Below are 20,768 nucleotides of genomic sequence, written 5' to 3'. Positions count from 1 at the left end.
AACCATTCTTAGCTCCCAGGTTGTACAAAAATGGGCGTCCGGCTGTGTCTGGCCTGCGGGCTGGAGGCGCTGACCCTGGCTTCTACTGTGGGTGGAAGCCAGGGGAGTCACGTGTAGGGTCAGCAAAGGAAGGCAGTGATCAATGAGAGGTAGCCGGAAATGGAATGAGCATCCTCAGTTAAGTGACGAGTTTCTTGTTACTAAAAGGTTCAAGTACAGGCTGGATAATTACCTCTCTGGCAAGGGATGATATAGAAATGTGTCTGTTTAATCCAAGTTATACTAGAATTTTCTCCTAATTCTGTAGGAGTATTGAAAGCAGGGTGACGTGACTGCTTTACAATTATACTGCTTCATAGAGGGAAGTAAGCCGTTTTTCCTCTCTTGCTGCTTGCTCTCAGCCCCATGTTGCTGGAACAAGGACGCTCGGGGGTGGTGTGCTGGCTTCATGGCCGTAGCAAGTCCCCAAGTGTTCAGGGGCCCATTTACGTGCAGCCTAGGAGGGATGCTGCTGACAGTCCACACCCTAAGAGAGGACACTGCACTGGCCAAATACCACCTCGTCCTGTCATTGAGTCCCCTTCTGGGGACGAGGTGTCTGGGATTGGGAAGTTAGCTCTTTCTGTGGATGTGCTGTGTCTCCTGCTGTGGCTGCAGAAGGTTGCCTCCAACATTCTCCCCTCTAGACAAATGGGGAAACTTGTGGCTCTCTGGGGAGCTTGGAGTCTCTGTCCAGAATGAACTGGAGGCCCCGAGTCCAATGGATCAAGCTGTGAAGCCTGGACCCGACTGTCCAGCCTGTGGACAGCTCGAGATCCGGTTATTGTTGTTGACTCTGCTTTCTTGTTTTTCTCTTCTCCCTTTTGCTTGACTTTTGTCTATTTTACTTCCAATCAGCTTCTGCGCCAAAATAAACAAAAAAACCCCCAGCCCTTCCTGTAAGCAGAGAATCTGAAAGTGCTGGTTTGAAGTTTCAGTTTTTTGTGCCTTTATCCAAACTCCAGCCTGCCCTCGCCACAGTAGAGTTTTCTCGACATCTTTGTAAAGCACAGAAGGCTTAAAACGTTTATTTGGGGGATTTTTAAATTGAGATATATTTGACACAAAGCACTGTGTAAGTTTAAGGTCTACACCACATTGATTGGATATGTTTCAATTGCAATGTGGTTGCCGTTGTAGCGTGGGCTAACACCTCTATCCTGTCACAGAATCATCATTTCTTCTAGTGTTGGGAACAATTAAGATCTAGTCTCTTAGCAAGTTTAATATTTATAATATAGTTTTGTTGTCTATAATCACTGTGGTGTGTATTAGGTCTCCAGGACTTATTTATCTACTAGTTGGAAGTATGTACCTTTAAGCAACATCTCTCCCTTTCGCTGTTTTGGGGGTTTTTAAGCATACACAGAAGCAGACAGAGAGTACAGTCAACCCCAAGTGTCCGTCACCAGCTTCGACAGCAACCAGCTCCTGGGCAGTCTGGGGTCATCTCTTGCCCTCTTCCCACCTCCTGCGTTGTTCTGGAGCAAATCTACAGAAAGCTTTGACTTGCTGTACGGACTCACCTTGGTGCTAATATCTTGATTCTGTGTATTCTGTTTCAGATAATTGCCTTTGACGAGTTAAGAACCGATTTTAAGAGCCCCATAGACCAGTGCAACCCTGTGCATGCGGTAAGTAGTGGGTGCTGGTGACGGGCAGGGTGGCATCACCACAGGCCACCCAGGGCCTGTGAAGGAGGGCACGTGCTTGGCACTGGCTGGACCTCCAGGCTTGGCCTAAGGTTGTCTAGGAGACTTCTCATTCTGGAGGCCTGCTGAGGTCTCGATTTATCTTGCAAGTCAAGTGTGACAGTCCCAGGAACCCAGGTGGGAAGGGTCTGCTGTGCTGTGGCCATGAGTCCTCAAGGCCTTGTCTTGGTGTTTTTTGGTTACGCATCCTGAACAAAGAGACAGGCTCCGTGTTGGCCAACATGTTGGTAAGGGTCTGGGAGCATCCTTAGTGGTCGACCCCACTCTGTGCTATGCCAGTTTCTCCGAGGGAGACTTGCCGGGTGGGTGGAGGTACAAAGCTCCCAGCCCCATATCTACTACCCGTGAGGTAGTCATCTAAAGGGCCTCTGTAGGCCCGAGGTCAGCTCACCTCCCACTGGGGAATCTGAGGCCGTCTGGTGGTTTGCTCCAGGTTTAGCATGTGAAGGACCCTCTGCCCCAGCGTGCGCTCCTCCAGGGTCTTAGTGCTCCATCTTGCTTGCCAGCCCGTGCATGCTGCCCTCCCTTCTGTCCTGGAAGGGATGTAGAAAGAGGCCCTGATGCAGGGAGAGAAGGACCTCACTTCTGTGCGGGGTGGGTGTTGCTGTCCAGTGCAGCCCATGTCCCAGAGCCCGGGACCAACCCTGCGTGTGGACAGAGGCTTTTCCCAATCATTCTGGACCAGCCCTGCTGGGCTCGCAGGATGGAGCACACCAGTTCGTTTGAGTGTGTCTCTCAGTCTAAACTCACGGCCTGGGGTTGGTTGAATTCCTTCCAGCCCCTGGTTTCCAGGGCTAAGGCGAGTTTTGTTTGAATAGCTCTGTTGATATTTTCAGTCCAAAGTCGTGGAGAGAACACCAGCCTCTGCTGGTATGATACCATCATAGCCTGGAAGGCTATGGCGTCATTCTTTAGCGACAAGGACAAAGAGCTCTAGTCGCCATAGCTGCAGGCTCCATAAAGAAGGCTGTGCTCTGAGGGAGGCACCCAAAGACCGTTTGGTGGGTCAGTCCTCAGCAGTCCCCTCTGTAAAGTAGAGGCTTATTACTGGACTTGTAGTTCTTTTGTTTTTACTGTGTGCTAGGAACTTTGTATGTGTGGTCTATAATTCTCTCAACTGCCACACAGGCGTCATTGACCCAAAGTATAGAGTCTTATCCAAGGACTCTTGGCTCATGGGTGGTGAAGTCAAGATTGGAACCCAGCTCTGCATGTCTTCCAACCCTGTGTTCTTCCCACTGACTCAACATTGTCTCTTTAAGAGACTTGATTTTATCATACCCGAGGCCCGTTTTGGCATCAGATTCTTTGATTCTATGAAATAGAGCCAAACTCTTTCAAAATCAACTGTGTAAAGCAGAATTTTGTTGCAAGTTGAAAGAATCCCTAAGATCCACTTGGAAACTTACTGTATCTCGTGAAACTTATCATTGTTAAAATCTGTTTTGTTTCCCTCTGCTGGCCTCCCCACCCACCTGTGATAACCAGGCTCCACCAGGCCTGAAAGGGTTGCATCCTGGGCCTCGTTTCTTTCCGGATGTTTTTGTGTTTGGCACCGACATCACACACCTGGCTCGTCTATATTGACCAGGTGCACAGTGCTGCCTTAGTCCGAGGGAGCACTTCCCTTTTGGAATGCCAGGAAAGTCAAGAGCCTGCTTTCCGTCCCTCCCAGTTGTTTGGGCTCAAATTAGAAAGCAGCTCATGAGGCCTGTCTGGTGGCACAGCGGTAAGTTCGTGCGCTCTGCTTTGGTGGCCTGGAGTTTGCTGGTTCAGATCCCCGGTGTGGACCTACGCACCGCTTGTCAAGCCATGCTGTGGTAGGCATCCCACATATAAAGTAGAGGAAGATGGGCATGGATGTTAGCTCAGGGCCAGTCCCCCCCAGCAAAAAGAGGGGGATTGGCAGGGTATGTTAGGGCTAATCTTCCTCAAAAAGAAAGAAAGAAAGCAGCTCACTTAGGACACCTAGAGGTTTCTTGTATGATCCCAGGGTAAATGCCAGTGAAGAAATGGGTATTGCAGGTGACTGCTGAAACCATGAGGCGTTTTCATGGAGCCCGTTTCCATCTTACCCTGGCAAGTTCCTTAGTTCCGACAGAACAGAGAAAATTAGGCCTAGCGTGAGTTCCCGGGAGCTTCTGTGAAAGGTTGCAGCCAGGACAGAGCTGCACACAGCTGGTGATCGGTAACTGTTGATGAGAGAATGAATGGATGTTGGAGGGGGGAGCTGTGTAGCATGGAAGCTGGAGCACAACTGTTTACTCCTGTTATTAAAGCCACACTTCTAATTAGTTGATGAATTAATTAAGTAGCCTGGGCCCTGAAGGCCAGACATCTCCTGGACAGACGGAAGCTGCGAGGGAAAGGATTCTTGCCTGAGATTAAAATACAGTCCGTAAAAACCCTAAATGGAAGAGTATTCGATGCATTTCCCCAGTTATTAACGATGTTACTCCCTGGCAGGAGGTGAAACGCTTTGACGCCTCATTGAACTCATATTTGAGCTCTTTAGGCCTCTGAGGAGCCCCTGCAGTAGCATTTCAGGATCAGGTGGCTTGAAAAAGCTTCTTCGCTGGTGGGTGACTCCAACCCTGGAAGGACTTGTGCTACAAAGAATCGCTGATCGATGTGATGCATTTCGAAATGAGCGTGCCTGAGGCCCGCTGGTTCTTTGGGTTTAAGGTCCCCTAAAGCTCCAGATATGGCTGCACCCTTTGGGTGGACCCCGTCCAGGAGGAGGAATGCTCTGTTTTACTTCTAGTTTCTCATGTGAGTGCTTTCCCTCCCTCTTGCTCCTGGGCATTCGGTGTCCCTGTGACGTAAGGAGAAAGGATGTCCTGCAGAGAGGCTCTGACTTGCGGGGGAAGGAGCTAGTGTGTGTCCTGTACCATTTTGGTGTATGCCTGGTATCTCACGCCTTTTCCCATTATTCTCCATTTAGGCAGCCTCGATGCCCAGCTGCGGGTGTGTGTTTGTGTGTGTGCAAGTGTGTGTATGTTGAGGAGGACGTGGTCTGTCTTGCTAGCCACATGGACACTCTTTCCTCTGGGCTTAAAGGATGCACAGGAATCACTGTATTTATGATTCCGTTAGGCAAATTGAAGCGTCCCAGCCACCTGTCTTCTCCAGATCTCTGAGGAATCTCATTAGCATCACAGCTACGCCAACCAAATTGCCTCAGTAATGAAGCACCGGGAGACGCCACAGCTGTGTTCCGAGTGGCTCCAGAAATCGAGACAGTCACTGCGAGGAAAAGAGAGCCAGCATTTGTGTGCGATGTGAGCACTATCACCTGCCCAGCCACGGGGCATCTTCCCTCGGCAGGGGGCCAGACTCCGGAGGTGGACTTCAACATCTTGAAAAGTCCTAGCCCGGGGGTGCTGCTGGTGTCTAATTTAGGGGGGAGAATTCTTCCTCTAAATACAGTCACTTTATAAAAATAAAAGCGGGGCCGACCCGGTGGCGCTGTGGTTCAGTTCGCACATTCTGCTTCTTGGTGGCCTGGGGTTCGCTGGTTCGGATCCCGGGTGCCGACATGGCGCCGCTTGGCAAGCCATGCTGTGGTAGGCATCCCACGTATAAAGTAGAGGAAGATGGGCACGGATGCTAGCTCAGGGCCAGTCTTCCTCAGCAAAAAAGAGGGGGATTGGCAGATGTTTGCTCAGGGCTAATCTTGCTCGAAAAAAATACAAAATAAAATGTTAAAAAAAAAAAAGAAAAAGAAAAGCAACGGGCAGAGAACTTCCCTCCTTTAGCCGCTAATCAGGGCACACATGCCCTTCGAGACCCGAGTCGGAGGGCTGGCTGTGAGCTTTAGGGCATTCGGTGAACACATGTGCCCCGTCTGCACTTTCGCCATCTTCCGGGTCCGTGGAGGCTGAGCCAGACTTTGCCTGTAGGAAAACGTACAGAAACCTCCCCTGGGCTGAGAGAGAAGCTGAGCCCCTCCTGTTTGCTGGGAGAGTTTGGTTAAGAGCAAATCACTGTGACAAGGTAGATGGAAAAAAAGCCAGAAGCTCTTTTTTTTTTCTTTCCGTTTTATTGAGATGTAATTGATGTACCTTGCTGTATGTGTCTCAGGTGTACAGCATAATGACCTGACTTACATATATTGCAAAATGATTACCACAAGTTTAGCTGGCATCCATCACCTCCTATAGATACAAAAAGAGAAAAAAGAAAAAAGTTTCGTTCCTCGTGATGAGAACTTTTAGGATTTACTCTCTTAACAACTTTCAAGTACACCACAGCCGTGTTAACTGGTCACCACACTATGCCTCACATCCCCAGGACTGATTTACCTTCTAACTGGCAGTTTGCACCTTTGACCCCCTCCCGCAGGTCCCCTCCCCACCCTCTGCCTCTGATAACCACAAATCTGATCTCTTTTCCTATGAGTTTGGTTTTTTCAGATTCCACATATCAGTGAGATCATACAGTATTTGTCTTTCTCTATCTGACTTATTTCACTTCGCATAATGCCCTCTGTGTTGTGGCAAATGGCAAGATTTCATTCTTTTTATGGCTGTTTATGGCTGAATAATATTCCATTCTGTGTGTGTGTGTGTGTGTGGGTGTACACCACATTTTCTTTATCCATTCATCCATCGATGGGCACTTAGGTTGTTTCAATGTCTTGGCCATTGTAAATAATGCTTCATTGAACATAGGGGTGCATACAGCTCTTTGACATAGCGATTTCATTTCCTGTGGATGTGTACCCAGAAGCGGAATTGCTGAGTCACATGGTAGTTCTGTTGTTAATCTTTTGAGGACCCTCCATACTGTTTTCCATAGTGGCTGCACCAGTTTACATTCCCACCAACTGTGCACGAGGGTTCCCCTTTCTCCACATCCTCACCAACACTTGTTATCTCTTGCCTTTTTGATGACAGCCATCCTAACGTGTGTGAGCTGATATCTCATTGTGGTTTTGGTTTGCATTTCCCTCATGATTAGTGATGTTGAGCATCTTTTCATGTACCTGTTGCCCACCTGTATTTCTTCTTTGGAAAAGTGTCTTTTCAGATCCTCTGCCCGTTTCTTAATTGTTTGGTTTTTCTGCTATTGAGTTGTATGAGCAGAAACTCTTGTTGGGAAAAGCCACTGGGCGCGAGCATGCAAGCCAGCTGGCTGGGAGGGGTCTCTGGCGGTTCCTGCCTCCTCTACTGGGGGCTGGATGTGGGGGCTTCTCTTGGTCTTTCAGCAGAATCTCTAACCTCCCCTCTCCCTTCTTTCTTGTGCATTCTGATAGAGGGAACGGCTGAGGAACATCGAGCGCATCTGCTTCCTTCTGCGAAAGGTCAGTGCAAAAGCTGCAGGCCAGCGGGTGGACAGTCACATGGTCACGGGTGGGCACAGAGTGGAAGCGGCCAGCGAGGCTCAGTGCCTGCTCCAGTCCTGTCTCCCAGGAAGGCGCATGGTGGTGGGGGCGGGGGAGGTGGGAGCAAGTGATGATCCATTCTTTGAAAAGCTCCAGAGGCAAGAGGAGCTAATTAAAAGGGGCGGCCATCAATCAAAGTGTCAGGGCAGCACTGGATATTTGCAGTGCCCTCTGGTCGCATTTAGAGGCTCTTTCTCTTTGCTGGATGATGGATGGCGATTACAGCTGGCGCTGCCTCACAGCCTTTGTTTCTGTCTGGTGCTGGGCTCGGAAGTGCCCCCGCCCTACTCAGGGAAGTCTATCTCTGGATGCTGGGTTTCCTTTGAGGTTTCAGCCTGCCCCTCAGCTTTGCAATCTGATTGACAGCATCACTGGGAGTGTCAGAGGGGCGGGAGGGGAGGTGTTATTATAAGGGGAGCCGAGCATTCAGAGTTGCTCTGAATGGATGGGTAGTAATTTGCAGCTGCCCTACATGCGTTCAGGAATAGTCGTCTGTGCACGTGCAGCTCCAGCTTAGTATTTAGCACAACTCTGTGGCATAGCTGGGGAACCCCTGTGCCAGAAAGACCGATCTGTCACTCTCCAGTCAGGAAAGTGCGTGATTTTCAGCAAAGTGTAGAGAACAGCCGCTTGCGAGTAAAAAAAGCAGTGTCCATAGCCTTGAGCCAAAGGACAACTCTGACCCCTGTCCAGAGTGGATGGGCTACAGGCCATGGGAAAGCCACCTGCGGACCTAGAAGGAGTTTTTGAGGCTTATGTGAATAGGAGAGAAACCAAATGCCATGCCAACATTGATAGGAGGGAAGCAATTATGCAGGCTTTTGAAATTTTTTCTGTATTTCAATAATGATACCTTTTGTTGGGAGAGAGAGCTTAATCAAGAAGTTAATTTTTCTAGCTAATTACTTGTACTTTAATATTTTCCAAGAAACTCATTATGTTAGAATGCCGCATCTTGTATGTCAGAGCAGCAAAGTATTCTCAGGTAATGAAAATACTAGTGACCTGAGGAATAAAGAATGATTAAGAAAAACCATATGACATTTGGTATTAAGGGTAATTCATGAATTTGTCTGTTATTTTCCCAGATAGTATCTTGCATACCAGTAACCTGCTCCAGCTGTCACTTCCATGGTCTCTGGTTTGTTCTTTAAGCCTGACACCTAAGTGGCCTAGAGTGGATGAAGACTAAATCAGAGCTTTGTCTTTCAAACTCCACGTTGCCCTTTTTTCCCCATCCTGGGTGTAGCATCCCGATTTCTCTGCAGAGCGGTAATCCATATCCATCACACTGTAGCCTAGCTCATCCTTCTGTATTCCCTGACCCTTGACTGCGGCCAGACAGTAGGCGATGGCCTGTGATGGCCTCTGCCACGGTCCTGCTGCCCACAGCCCTGCACCTTTCAAAGATCAAAGCCAAGGATATGAAAAAGTACACAGGCTGTGCAAGAATTAGCATTACTATTTGCAAATTTGCATATAGTTTGCATAAGTTTCTGTAAACAGTAGACTGAAGTGTTTTCCTTCAGGAAACATGGTACCCCACGTACCTTTTTCTGTTTTTTGCACTTTTCATTTATTTCTTCTTCCCATGCTGCTGCCACTGCTGCTTCAGTGAATGCAATTGCTATTCATTGTTAGCGGGAAAGACCAGGGAGGAAAGTTCGAGAGAGACGCACGAAACACTGCCTTCAAGACTTTAGGTGTTGTCACTGTACCTCACCGTCCGTTCTGCAGCCTGACAGTTTTCTCCCTCCCGCGGGAGCCACACTGGCCAGTGCCCCTTGATGACCTTGAGGCTGACATAAGCCGCTTTCCTTGTGGCATCTTCTTCCTGCTCCAGTGCTCTTGTGGTTAGCACACCTTTCCTTTCAACACCTGGCTCTGTTGGCTCTTCACTTCTGTGTGTCCTGGATACCTGAGGTCATTGTCATTGATGTCCACGTGATTTCTTTGTGGACGTAATTTCAAGTTTTCAGTGTTTCGGATGGTCCGTCCATTGAGGTCTTGCTGTCCCTCACATGTTTTTTAGCTTAACTGGGTATCTGCATTCTCACAGACACATTCAGTACTGGGCATGCGGGTCTGACTCCTCCCACTAGAATGTAAGTTCTGGAAGGACAGTGACTTTGTTCCGTTCACTGTCACATGTCCAGTGACACAGAAGGAAGAACAGTGTGTCACCTGCTGAAGGTGCTCAAAAAATATTTATTCAATAAGTTAATGAAGGAGCGCTAAACTCCCGGCACTTCTAGAATCTGAGTCCTTCTTGCTGGGCCCACTGGGATAACAATCAGTAAGCTTTTCATTTCTTCATCTCCATAGTGTCCGTGATGCGCACAAAGCATATATGTTGCTGCGTGTATGAGATTTGTGTTTTAAAATCAAATTGAACTCCGTATTGTATTCGTTATGACGCAGAAGGTTACCCTACAGTTTCTCCCATCCCATCGCTTTTCTTCCTGTTTGTGCCCTCTGCCCTCTTTGCAGTCTGTTTTGTACTAATATCTTTTCTCAGCCGATTCTGGTTCCTTCCACCGGAAAGGTCATGTAGGGGGTGGTGAAGTGCGCAGCTTTCTGCTGCGTCCCGATCCGGCCTCTGCCCTGCTTATCTGTGTCCTCTCTGAAGTGGGGGAATAAGAACAGAAACCTCCGTGTAGAGCTGTTGTGAGAATTAGATGAGAGATACATTTGTCTCTAGCCCATAAATGCCCCGTATGCATTACATGGTATTATTCTGATTGCTGTGACCCTCAGCTGCTGCCTGAAGCCCCGTATACCGTCCCCAGGCACACACTTGGTTCTGAGGCAGGCCGCACCCCCCAGCAGCTCCTCCTGTTTTCTTAGGTCAGTGCCATTTGATGTTGGGCGCATCACGAGGTGGGGCCCCTGGGCCTCCGCCCTCTCGTTTCTCATTCTGGATGGGCTTCTGTGCTCAGATTCCCGAGCCGTGAGCACACGTTGGGGATCGTGGGGAGGGTTAATGGGTCTAGTTGGCACTACCTTCCGAGAACTGTACCTTCCAAGAAATTTCTTGGAACTCATCTCCTAAACACCCCGGAATGTGCTGCATCTCAGCAGCTGATTGTTGTTAAACCACCTCCTCAGCTTTCTCGGGAGAAGGGAAGGGATTTTCAAAGTGGATCCGTTTTTAGCTCTGTAATTATCAGAAAATGTGTTCTTTGGGTAATTGTCTGAACCGCAGGATTCTTGTGTCGACTTGTGCTTGTGACTCATTTTTTCATGGCAAGAGCCGCTTGCTTCTTGCCTGCTCTCGCGCCTGGGGCACGTTACCGGCTCTGTGGGTCGCTGTGAAGTACAGGTTTGGGGCAGGAAGCACCCTGGAAGGCAGAGGTGGCTCCAACGGCTGCTTTCAGGCACATAAAGGGTCCTCGTTGGGGAGGAGACTGACTTGGGGCCTCCTGTTGCATCCCTAGAGATGCAGGGAATGGTTAGAGGAAATGAATTTGAGAGCCCGAGGTTGGAATGAGAATAAAGAGAAACTTTCTCAGAAACGGAGGTCGTCAAACCTTGGATCGGTTGCCCCTGGGCTGTGTGACATGCTCGCCTCCCTCAGGCTGAGTTAGACAACCTAAGGTCTGAGGTGGTTTCCAGTTGGCCTGCCTGAGAGGGGTACTTAGTTGCATAGTTTGGGATGTCCCTTCTGGCATGACAATTCTGTGATTGTCCAGCTCACCCCCGATTTCCCCAAGAGTGTGTGTCCTGTCTTACCGCAGGTTTTCTGACATTCGTGGCTGTGAAAAGCTCTAGCGGATGGGTAACTTTTACTCTGTCCGTTGGGCAGTCACGCTGGGATGTGGAAGAGGATGGTGAGTGGGCAGAGGTCGGGGTGGGTGGAGGCGTTAAGTTTATTGGGGAGGTATAACCAGGCTGGATGGGGAGCAGGTGCTCCACGCTTAGTTCTGGAAAGAACATGGCAGGGATAAGGCCACAAGCGTTATGGCTAATGGCCACCTATGTCCCTCCCCCTTTCATGCTTCTCAAGCTCACACCTCTGTCTTAGGGGAGGTGTCGTGGTGTGAAGTGAAGCTGAATGGTCGAAGCCTGACTCCACTGCAGGAATTCCATGCTGTGGTTCTGAAAGCAGGAGTTGGAGGCCGTGGGAAAGGGATATGACACTTCTATAGTTCAGGGTCAGTTTGTTAAATGAGAAGATTGCGTCATCGTGCCCACTTCTTCACCCTCCCCTGTTTCCGGGACTGGCTGTATAATTTGCAGGGCCCGGTGAAAAACGAAAGCGTGGGGCTCCATGTCAAAACATTATTAAGAATTTTATGAAGCTGGCAGCAGAGCACTCAACCAAAGGCGGGGCCCGTCCGAGTGTGGAGCCTTGTGCAAGTGCACAGGTCACATGCCCTTGAAGGCGGCCCTGCCTGCATCTGTGACCTTTGCCATAGGATTCACAGTCCTGCTTAATGCAGAGTATGTTTCTCCTCCCCACTGGCGTTGGGCTCTGCCATGTGATGAAATTTGTCCACTGGAATGTGAGCGGGCCCGTGAGTGTGTACTGAGGCTTCAAGAGTCCCTGGGTGTTTCTGCTCTCCCTCTCGCACTTCTGACATTGCCGAGGCCAACCCACTGGTTCGAGGAGCCTGAGGGGCCCCTGTAACTCAGACAAGCCTGCCAGCTCAGGTGACCCCCAGTCAACCTTTAGATACGTGAGCAAGTGTAAATGATTGTCATTTGAGGCCCTGAATTTTGGAGTGATTTGTTATGCAGCATTCTATGGCAATAGCTAGCCGAGACTGTGCCACTCTGACAAGGGGGAAAATCTTTTCTTTTAAAGTGGTTTTATTCTGTGCCACAGATCAGCCATTTGCTGACTCTACAAACTTATAAATAGACAGTTTTAGACTCTGTCCCAATTTCTTTGACCTGAGAGGAGGCTACTAAATGCATTTCTATACCAGAACTCAGAGAAGGACCTGTGTCGCTTCAGAGCACAATACTTGTCATGCATTAACTACTTGGGAAAATGGTGAAGACGGTGCCTTTTCTCTAATTACGAGCACTCCCTGTCACAAGGGATTGACTTGACTTCCAGTCCTTGGGGCGTTAAGGCAGCTCTTCCTGCTGGGCTCTGGGGGGAATGGTGGGTTTTAACTGAGAGACATAATACAGTGACAGGGATGCAAACTCACGGGCTGCTGTGCAGAATGCCTTAGAGAGAGCATCCTTGTCTCAGCTCCAGATCAGGATTCTCTGCTGCTTGGGGGATTTCTAAAGCATGACACTGGGGATGGCTGCTTACATTCTTGAATGACTACTGTGTGCCTCTTTTAATCCCCACAACCACCCTATGAAGTGGTCACTATTAATAGCCCCACTTAACCGATGAGGCAATCAAGGCTTAGAGAGGTTAAGTGTATATCCTGGGGTCTCATACTTCATCAGTTGGTAGAGCTGGACTTTGAAGGCAAATCTGTCTAATCAGAGTCCACTTTTTTTTTTTTTTTGGTGAGGAAGATTGGCCCTGAGCTAACATCTGTTGCCAATCTTTCTCTTTTTGCTTGAAGAAAATTGTTGCTGAGCTAACATCTGTGCCAGTCTTCCTCCACTTTGCATGTGGGACGCCACCACAGCATGGCTTGACAAGTGGTATGTAGGTCCGTGTCTGGGATCCAAACCTGTGAATCCTGGGCCACCAAAGCGGAGCATGTGAACTCAACCACTACACCACTGGGCCAGCCCCAGAGTCCACGTTTTTAATCACCGCATTATAGGGGAAATTGTTGATTCTCATTGAAACAAAACACCCTCCTTAAGGACCAGCACTACAGTCCTATTCTTGAGCTGTTTTAAAGGGAAGATACGAACACCGGAAGTCACAGAGGGCCTCAGAGACCCTGTGATATGCTTGGCTCACCCTTGATGGGGCCACGTGCATCCTTTTAAGGCTCTTTTCTAATTCCGTTTTAACTTCTTGGGAGGATGGTTCACCCTGGAGGGAATGTTTGAAGAACAACAAAAATATCCTGGAACAAAACTTGCCACTAGTTCAGAAACTGTGTCTCATGTATAATTTATTCTCAGACGCCTTCTGTGGCAAAGTCCTTGTTAGTCAGAGGGAAAGGTGGGACACTCTACTCGCTCTGTAAATAATGGTGCTGTCACGCTGTTGCTGAACCCGAAGCCAGAGGGGCTGGGGCAGCGTCCTGGCTTCGCTTCACTCTCCTCCATGGCTGCAGCCTGGGCAGCAGAGGATTCACGGCAGCTCCCGACCACGTGGGCTCAGCTTCTTACTCGACTCTGGGCAGCTGGCCGACCCTGTTCTCTTTAGCTCTCTATTGCCTCCATAACAGAATATCAAACAAGTTTACAACAACCACAGTTTATATTTCTCATGAATCCCTGGGTCATCTGGTTGGTTCCACTGATCTTGGCTGGGCTTGTGGGGAGAAGGGGTGTTCTTCTGGTCTTGGCTGGGGCTCCTTCATCTGTCTGGCCGTCGGCAGATATATTTGCTAATCTAGGATGGCCTCAGCTGGGACAGTTGGTTCTGCTCCACATAGCATCCTCCAGCGACTAAGCCCAGGCTTGTTCTCATGGTGTCATAAGACGCAGGAGAAGTTGTGGAAATGCATAAGCACTTTTTCAAACTTTGGTTTGCATCAAATCTGCTGGTGTCCTATGGGCTGAAGCAAGTCACATGGCCAAGCCCAGGGTCATTGTGGGCGGGGCTAGAGTTATAGGGCAAAGGGCGTGGGTAGAGGGAGGCCATTAATTGGCACCGTAACTGCCATCAATCTGCCACATATCCATAGGAAGGGGATTCCGGTTCAGCGGTGGGGAATTTTGCAGACTTTCTCTAGGATGGTAACGTGGACTCTTAGATGTAGGGGGCCGCATCTCTATTACACTTGCTACACTGTATTATTGTCTCTGCGGATGCCTTCTTCTCCCCTTAGTTTGTGAGTTCCCTGAAGGAGGAACACAATGTCTTCCTCATCTTTGAACCCCCGGAGTTTAACACAGTGTGGGACACGAGGTTGATGGCCAGCGCACGATCAGGAGGTGAAATACTAGAACTGGAATGGCCCTTAGAGGACATCTAGCCGGCTCCCTCATTTTCAGGCGGGGAGATTGAGACCCAGCAGATCAAGTGGTGAGATGACATCAGAACCGGTGTGTATGGGCTCTTGGCCAGCTCGTCCACAGTGCCCTTTTCAGTGTCTGAGGTCCCTGAAACTGGACAGAACCCCTCTCCACTGTAAGCTCTCCGGGGGCAGGAACCAAACCTTCCTTGCTCACGATTGTTTAATAGGGCCAAGCACAGTGTTTTTGCGTGAGTAAATGCCACTTCCCTCATCCCTGCCCCATCAATGGCCATTTCACTGGGAGTGGCATTTACTGTGTCTTCCCCACAGGGTACTAGCCCTCACCAGTTTGGTATCTGATGGGCCTGGGAATAAGGCCTCACACCTTTATATTCTGGAATTCCAGACAAAGTTGTGGACAAGAGCCTTGGTTATTTCCAAAGGAGCAGATCCCAGCGAAGTGGTCTGTTCTAGCTGGAGTCTTGGGAGGCAGGCCCTGCTCAGGCGCGTTATCATCTGCCGCAGGATCACGAGTATGAGGGGAGGACCGTGAGCCGTCCTCCGATGAATGTGCTGCGTCTTCTTCCCATCATGACGGCTGTGCGGGAAGCTCGGTCCTACCGTCGTAAGCGGTGGCCTCATTAGCACTGTGGCTGTTTAAAGACTTGGCTTTCACACTTCTGACTATGTGTGAGCACCCCTGAAGGTCAGCCACACGTGGTAATCTGCAGTATGTCTGTGCCGTGAATTTGATCCTGCACGTTCTCAGGCTGGTGGCACGAATGTGTTACTTAGCTGCTGAGTGAGCCTATAGCCAGCTGCCCTGCACCCTTGTTTCAACATGGCTTTGATGTTCTCCACTCATTATTCTGCACCCAGGAGTTCTCGTGAAATGCCTACAGAGCACTTGCCATTTCCGGGGAGACTTTGCTTTTGTTGTGAAAAATCATATGCCAGCGTAGTATCAGGAAGTGGCAGATGTCAGAGTCCCTGTGCTTTTGTGTTGTCATTAGTGAAACTCGTGGTTTCTAATCATTTTGCGTATCAGAATCCCCTGTGGAGATTTTCCAAGTCACATCTGCTTAAGAACCACTTCCAGAAATTCGCTCCAGTGGCTTTGGGGAGGGTCCAGTCATCTGTATTTTGAAAATGCACCCAGTGTGCTTCTCAGGGGTGGCGGAGGCGGAGAAACACTCTGGGAAATGTTGGGTGACGTGGATGGTTGGTGGATGTGCTGGTGATTTCTAAGCAGCTCCCACGATGGCTCCCTGGGGTCTGGAGAATGAGATCTGTGGAGGGAGAGGGAAAAGGGAGGAGAGCTCCACCCAGAGAGGTTGGCAGTTAGCAGACAGATGGGGCCAGCTGCCGACTCCCCTGCGGACCGCCCCGGATGAGCTGAGCCCTGGGCTCCCGGTGCATCTCCCCAGCCTGCTCTGTCCTGGCTGTGTGTGGAGCGAACATCTTCCTGACCCAAGACATGATGGAAGGTTGGTTCTGATGGAAGGCACAACCAGCTTCACAAAGGGAGGAAGGCCAGTGGCCCTCGCGTTGGTCGGGGGAGGAATCCTGAAACTGTCAATGACCTTAGGGTGCATCATCGAGAATGGCCCCCAAACTTGGCTGTGCCTCACATCGTGTCTGGAGAGGTTATTAAAAATACAGATTCCTGAATGCACCCCCCCCCCCCCAACCCCTGTGATGGTTAACTTTATGTGTCAACTTGGTTGGGCCATGGTGCCCAGATATGTGGTCAGACATTATTCTAGATGTTTCTGTGAGGGTGTTTTTTGAATAAGATTAACATTTAAATTGGTGGACTCTAAATAAAGCAGATTGCCCTTCATAATGTGGGTGGGCCTTGTCTAATCAGTTGAAGGCCTCGATAACACAAAGACTGACTTCCCCTGAGCAAGAAGGAATTCTGCGGTAAATGTCATTCAGACTTCAAATACAGCATTGGCTCTTCCTGGATCTCCAGCCTGTGAGCCTTCCCTGCAGAATTTGGGCTTCGCAAACCACTGCAATCTTGTGAGCCAATTCCTTCAAATAAATTTGTTTCTATATATATGTGTTTGAGTGTGTTATGTGTGTGTATACACATCCTGTTGGTTCTGTGTGTCTGGAGGACCCTAACTAATATACCCTCCTCGATCCTGGGAAGTTCAGGTTCAGTAGGTTTGTGGAGGGGCCCTGGGATTGCTGTGTAACCGAATCTTCACACCGACCCTCTGAGTTGGGTGAAGTTATCTACCTTCCCCAGATGGTCAACACCTTGCTCAAGGTCACCCAGTTCATGGGTCTGGTTCCAGAACCCACGCTCACCCCTTTTCTCCCTTGCTGCTTCTGTCTGCTTCCATCCATAGGAGCCGGTAACTTTCCAGGCCTTTCACAGAGCTTCTTGCCCCTACATGAGGGACCAGCCTCTGCAGGCTGCTAACCAAGAATGATGATCACTCAGTTTCCCCTGTAGTCTCCACAGACTGTGTGGACCAGAAAAAGGAGGCCAGTCAACTGATGGCATTCATTGGCAAAGCAGATTCTCGCAGCCTGACCTTCTAAGCAATAAAGATTTATGGACTCTCGGCAGTTTTGTTATGAGAAGTCACCAAATCATTGCCCCTTCTGACAGAAATAATTTGGTTTTCTGTAATACCTTTCTCCTCTCATTAATACAAAAAGGGACTCCAGGTATTGTAGGATGTGTGGGGGGCAGGAAGGCGTACTGGGATTGGGTTCCGATATGAGTAAAGGATGCACGATGACTGTGGTGGAAACGTGAGGGAGCTCGGTCTGTCTGGGGGACCGGTCCAGGCTGGTGGGGGGCAGGGATGGCGGGGACCCTGCCTCACAAGGTCGTCGGGACCCGGGCTCCTCCTGCCTTTGGAGCTCTGCCATCATTAGGGCATTTTCTTGTGCACGTGGTCCATGAGGGCATCACACCATGATGTCCTTTCCTCAGCGGGATGGAGGAGGGAAGAGGAGAAAGGGCCATTTCGGTGAAGGACGTGACCCAGAAGTTGCACACATCACTTCCATTTGACTCATTGGCTAGATCTTAGGCAAATGGCTGCATCTGGTCTTATTTTGGGAGGCTATGTGCTCAGCCAAAAATCAAGGATTTTGTTCCCGAGAGAAGGGAGAGTGGGCACCGGGGGATGACTGTAGATCTTGGTCTCGGGGGATTCTGGTCAGCAGGGCACATAGCCAGTGAAGCGGCTTCAAGGGCAGAACTCCAAGGTCAGTGGGAGGTGGAGGTGGGGAAGGAAGGACAGGACTAGGCTTTAAAGGTTGAGGTGATGTTAGTCGGTCCCTGGAGGAGCAGGGACATGGTGGGGGTTGGAGAAGAAAGCAGAGTCCTGGCTGTTGGCCTTGGCATGTTCCAACGGGTGCCCACTTGAATTCGCTCATTCATTCAGCTGGAATTCATTTAGCGCCTGCTCTGCGCATAGTCCTGTGTTATGTGCTGAGGGGGATCAAAGTGCATCGTGTGACGTGTCAGTTGTGAAGACCAGCTCAGTCCAGCTAATAGGCATCTTGTTTTTTCTCTGAGTCACACAATACCTTATATTACAGTCGCTGAATATAAAGCATGTCTTACACAGTTGTATTCTTGAAGGTAGGGCTGGTGCCCTCCTAACTTTTGTATCTGCTGCATTGCCTAGCGTGGTGTCAGATTCACGTTAATTAGCTAAACGGATTAGTGGACGTGAGCCCGGCACCCACGTAATGGCTTGGACTGTTACTTTCATAATGCGTGAGGCAGAATTCTCACTGCTGAGCCTGGGCTTAAGGCAGGTGGAGGAGACCAGAGAGAGGCCAGGGGCCGATGTGACAAGCTTTGCCTTATCAGAGTATCCTCACTGCCCAGTGGGTGGCGTGGTAATGGATGCAGTTAGAGGGCTGGTTCTCAACCTTAGCTGCACATTGGAATCACCCAGGGAGCTTAGAAAATATTGTTCCTGGCTCCCACCCCCAGAGTTTCTGTTTCATTGGGCTGGAATGCAGCCTGGGCATGGAGGGTGGTGGGGGGGGGTGGTGGGGGGGTGGTGGGTAAGCCCCCCAGGTGATCCTAATGTGCAGTGAGGCTGCAAATCACTGAGTTGGCGGGTCCGCCAGGCATCGGAAATGCAGGCGGGGAGGCGTTTGCACTTTCTCAGGCCCATCGGGGATGATTTAGAGAGCCATCATTTTCTAGATGGTACCAGAGTGAAAGCAGTAATTTGCCCAGGGGCTGCCCAGGTGGACTGAAGGAGCGGGCGCCTGGCTTCCTGCTTCCGAGGAGAGGGTCGCCCCCGCGGGACGACTCATTGCGAGCAATCCGCAGACAACTTGTTCTTCTTGGTGGAGCTTTGCTTCCAAATGCTCCCTTTTCCAAAATGTGAGGAGCAGTAAAAATTCAGTTTTTCAACCCCCCCACATGCTCACCCTCCCAGATCCTCATTCTTTTCTTTTTCCAAATTGCTGAAAAAGCAAGAAATGTTTCTGGGTTGTGTTTGTAGGCCGCAAAATGTGCCCATATCGCCAAACCCTAATAGGCTCGTAGTCCCTGTAGGGTTACCCAGTCTGCACCCAGGCAGGGCCCCGAGAGCCCTGAGACCCGGATGAGAATTCCCATGGGCTCCCAGCGTGTGCTGAACTGACTCGTGTGCTCCAGGTGTGTCTTCTTCCCTCGGAATAGCTGTATTGCCGCATTATCATGCTGCCTCCGTTTGCAACTTATATGGGCTTTGTTATTCTTTAAGCAATTTGGGGCATTGGGCCTCCTCCAGCCCACAGTTTCACTGGCTCTGATTCCTGAGCCGTCTCTATGGCACAGACAATTACAACACACATGGAGTTTTGTTTCGTTAGGATAAGACACGGCAATAGACAAGGAAATGCACTGAATAAGTTCAATGTGCTATACAAATGCAAAGTGCCATTCTTAGAAAGGGATAGGAGAAACCATACTGTTCCCTTTCTGCGTCTGCCAAATGGTCAGAGCAACGATGAAATGCTGGGGGACAATGATGGCCGATTATAGCACAGGAAGGTGGGCGGGAAATATGCAGCAGGAAGAGCTCTGCTATTGTGGCCTTTTAGTGGTGACATCACTGCTGTTACCGCTCAACACATCAGCATAAAGTGGTGCCAGTGCCACTCGTGTCCTGGTAGGAAGCAGACAAAGGGGCCACTTACGCAAGGCTCCTGCCCTCGCGGAACATAAGCCTTGTTCAGATTACATCAGCAGGATGTACGGATGAAACAGCAAACAATACATCTTCTGTGAGGGTCTGTATAATCCTCTTTGTATAAGCTAGACTTTAATACACATCACTGTGGTACTTCTGATATCTTTTTTTTTTTTTTTTGGTAAGGAAGATTCACTCTGAGCTGACATGTGTTGCCAGTCTGCCTCTTTGGTTGCTTGAGGAAGACCAGCCCTGAGCTAACATCCGTGCCAATCTTCCTCTATTTTGTATGTGGCTTGCTGCCTCAGCATGGCTGGTGACTGGCGTAGGTCTGCGCCCAGGATCCAAACCTGTGAACCCAGGCCGTTGTGGCAGAGTGCGCCGGACTTCACCACCATGCCACTGGTCCGGCCCCTTCTAATGTCTTTTGATGGTGGATGTCAATTGTTAGTAGAGACCAAGAGTGGCGGACATTGGGGTCTTTCAAGTTATTGATAATTTCAAGCACAAGTGTTCTGGACTTTAAAAGGAAGGCAGTGTGGGAGGGTAAAGTCAGAGGTGTAACACTGTGTAAGATGTTTTCCTCAGAGACCGAGAGTTGGTGAGGGCGGGTCTGTGTATCTTGTTTACTGCTTAGCATGTTACCTAGAAAACAGCACATATTCCTAATGCTTTGCTGACAGAAGGAATGGATGAGTGGAGCCCCCTCCCTGGTGGCTGTGTAGGCCCTTTGCCCACAGTATGTTGCTTATTCTCACAGCTCTGTGTCGGGGAGATGGCACACTGAGGCTTGACTTGTAATTCCTTACCTCAGAACAGGACCGAAAGCAGAAACAGCCTGTTGGCAAAGGACTTTCCCCTCTTGTAAAACATTAGGCCATAGAAGGAGGAACTTGCCCAGGTCGCTCAGGTGGTAACTGCTGGGTCTGGATTCAGATCGTGCTCTGACTCCTAAATGCCTGCCCTTCCTAGGAATCCTTATGTTTCCACACAGTAGGGATTAAAAACATGTTTCCCTCCATTTCCCTGGACAGTTCCACACTGTTGAGTTTTTCATAGTGACTTAGACACCGCCTCTGACGCACCAGCATTTATCCATTCCCATGGCCACCATCAGCCACATGCACGAGTGCGCCATGCTGTTCTCTAGTCTGACTACCGTCCCTTCTCAACTGACTCTCACCCTCCAAGTCAAAAGCAGGCTAAGAGGTTTTGACCAAAGGCATCTTCTCAATTTCAGGAGACTGTTGGGCCACGGAAGGCTTGGGAGAACGAGGCTTCAGAAGGTGCCGCCCCCTCTAATGCTGGTCCCCTTGGGATCTATGCTCATCTGCTGGGGCTGCTACAACCAAGTACAACAGACGGGGTGGCTCCAACAACACAAATTTATTTCCTCAGTTCT

The 20,768-nt window shown here is 49.7% G+C and overlaps 1 protein-coding gene across 4 annotated transcripts in view; it reads left to right on the top strand.

Moving 5' to 3' along the window:
- Nucleotides 1-20,768, top strand: part of CNIH3 (cornichon family AMPA receptor auxiliary protein 3) — a 110,031-nt gene that overhangs the window by 47,063 nt on the left and 42,200 nt on the right. For 2 of the 4 annotated variants that reach the window (XM_001489883.6, XM_070256016.1), the window contains exons 2-3: nt 1,605-1,673; nt 7,009-7,056. In XM_001489883.6, coding sequence (XP_001489933.2) covers nt 1,605-1,673; nt 7,009-7,056 — 117 coding nt within the window. The remainder of the gene's footprint in view (nt 1-1,604; nt 1,674-7,008; nt 7,057-20,768) is intronic. The other 2 variants (XM_005607986.4, XM_070256017.1) reach the window with 1 other exon arrangement.

Source organism: Equus caballus, chromosome 30, assembly GCF_041296265.1.
Source record: "Equus caballus isolate H_3958 breed thoroughbred chromosome 30, TB-T2T, whole genome shotgun sequence".
In the NCBI taxonomy this organism is placed as follows: Eukaryota; Metazoa; Chordata; class Mammalia; order Perissodactyla; family Equidae; genus Equus; species Equus caballus.
The sequence above is the reverse complement of the archived record's forward strand: the minus strand, read 5'-3'. Positions and strand labels throughout refer to the sequence as shown.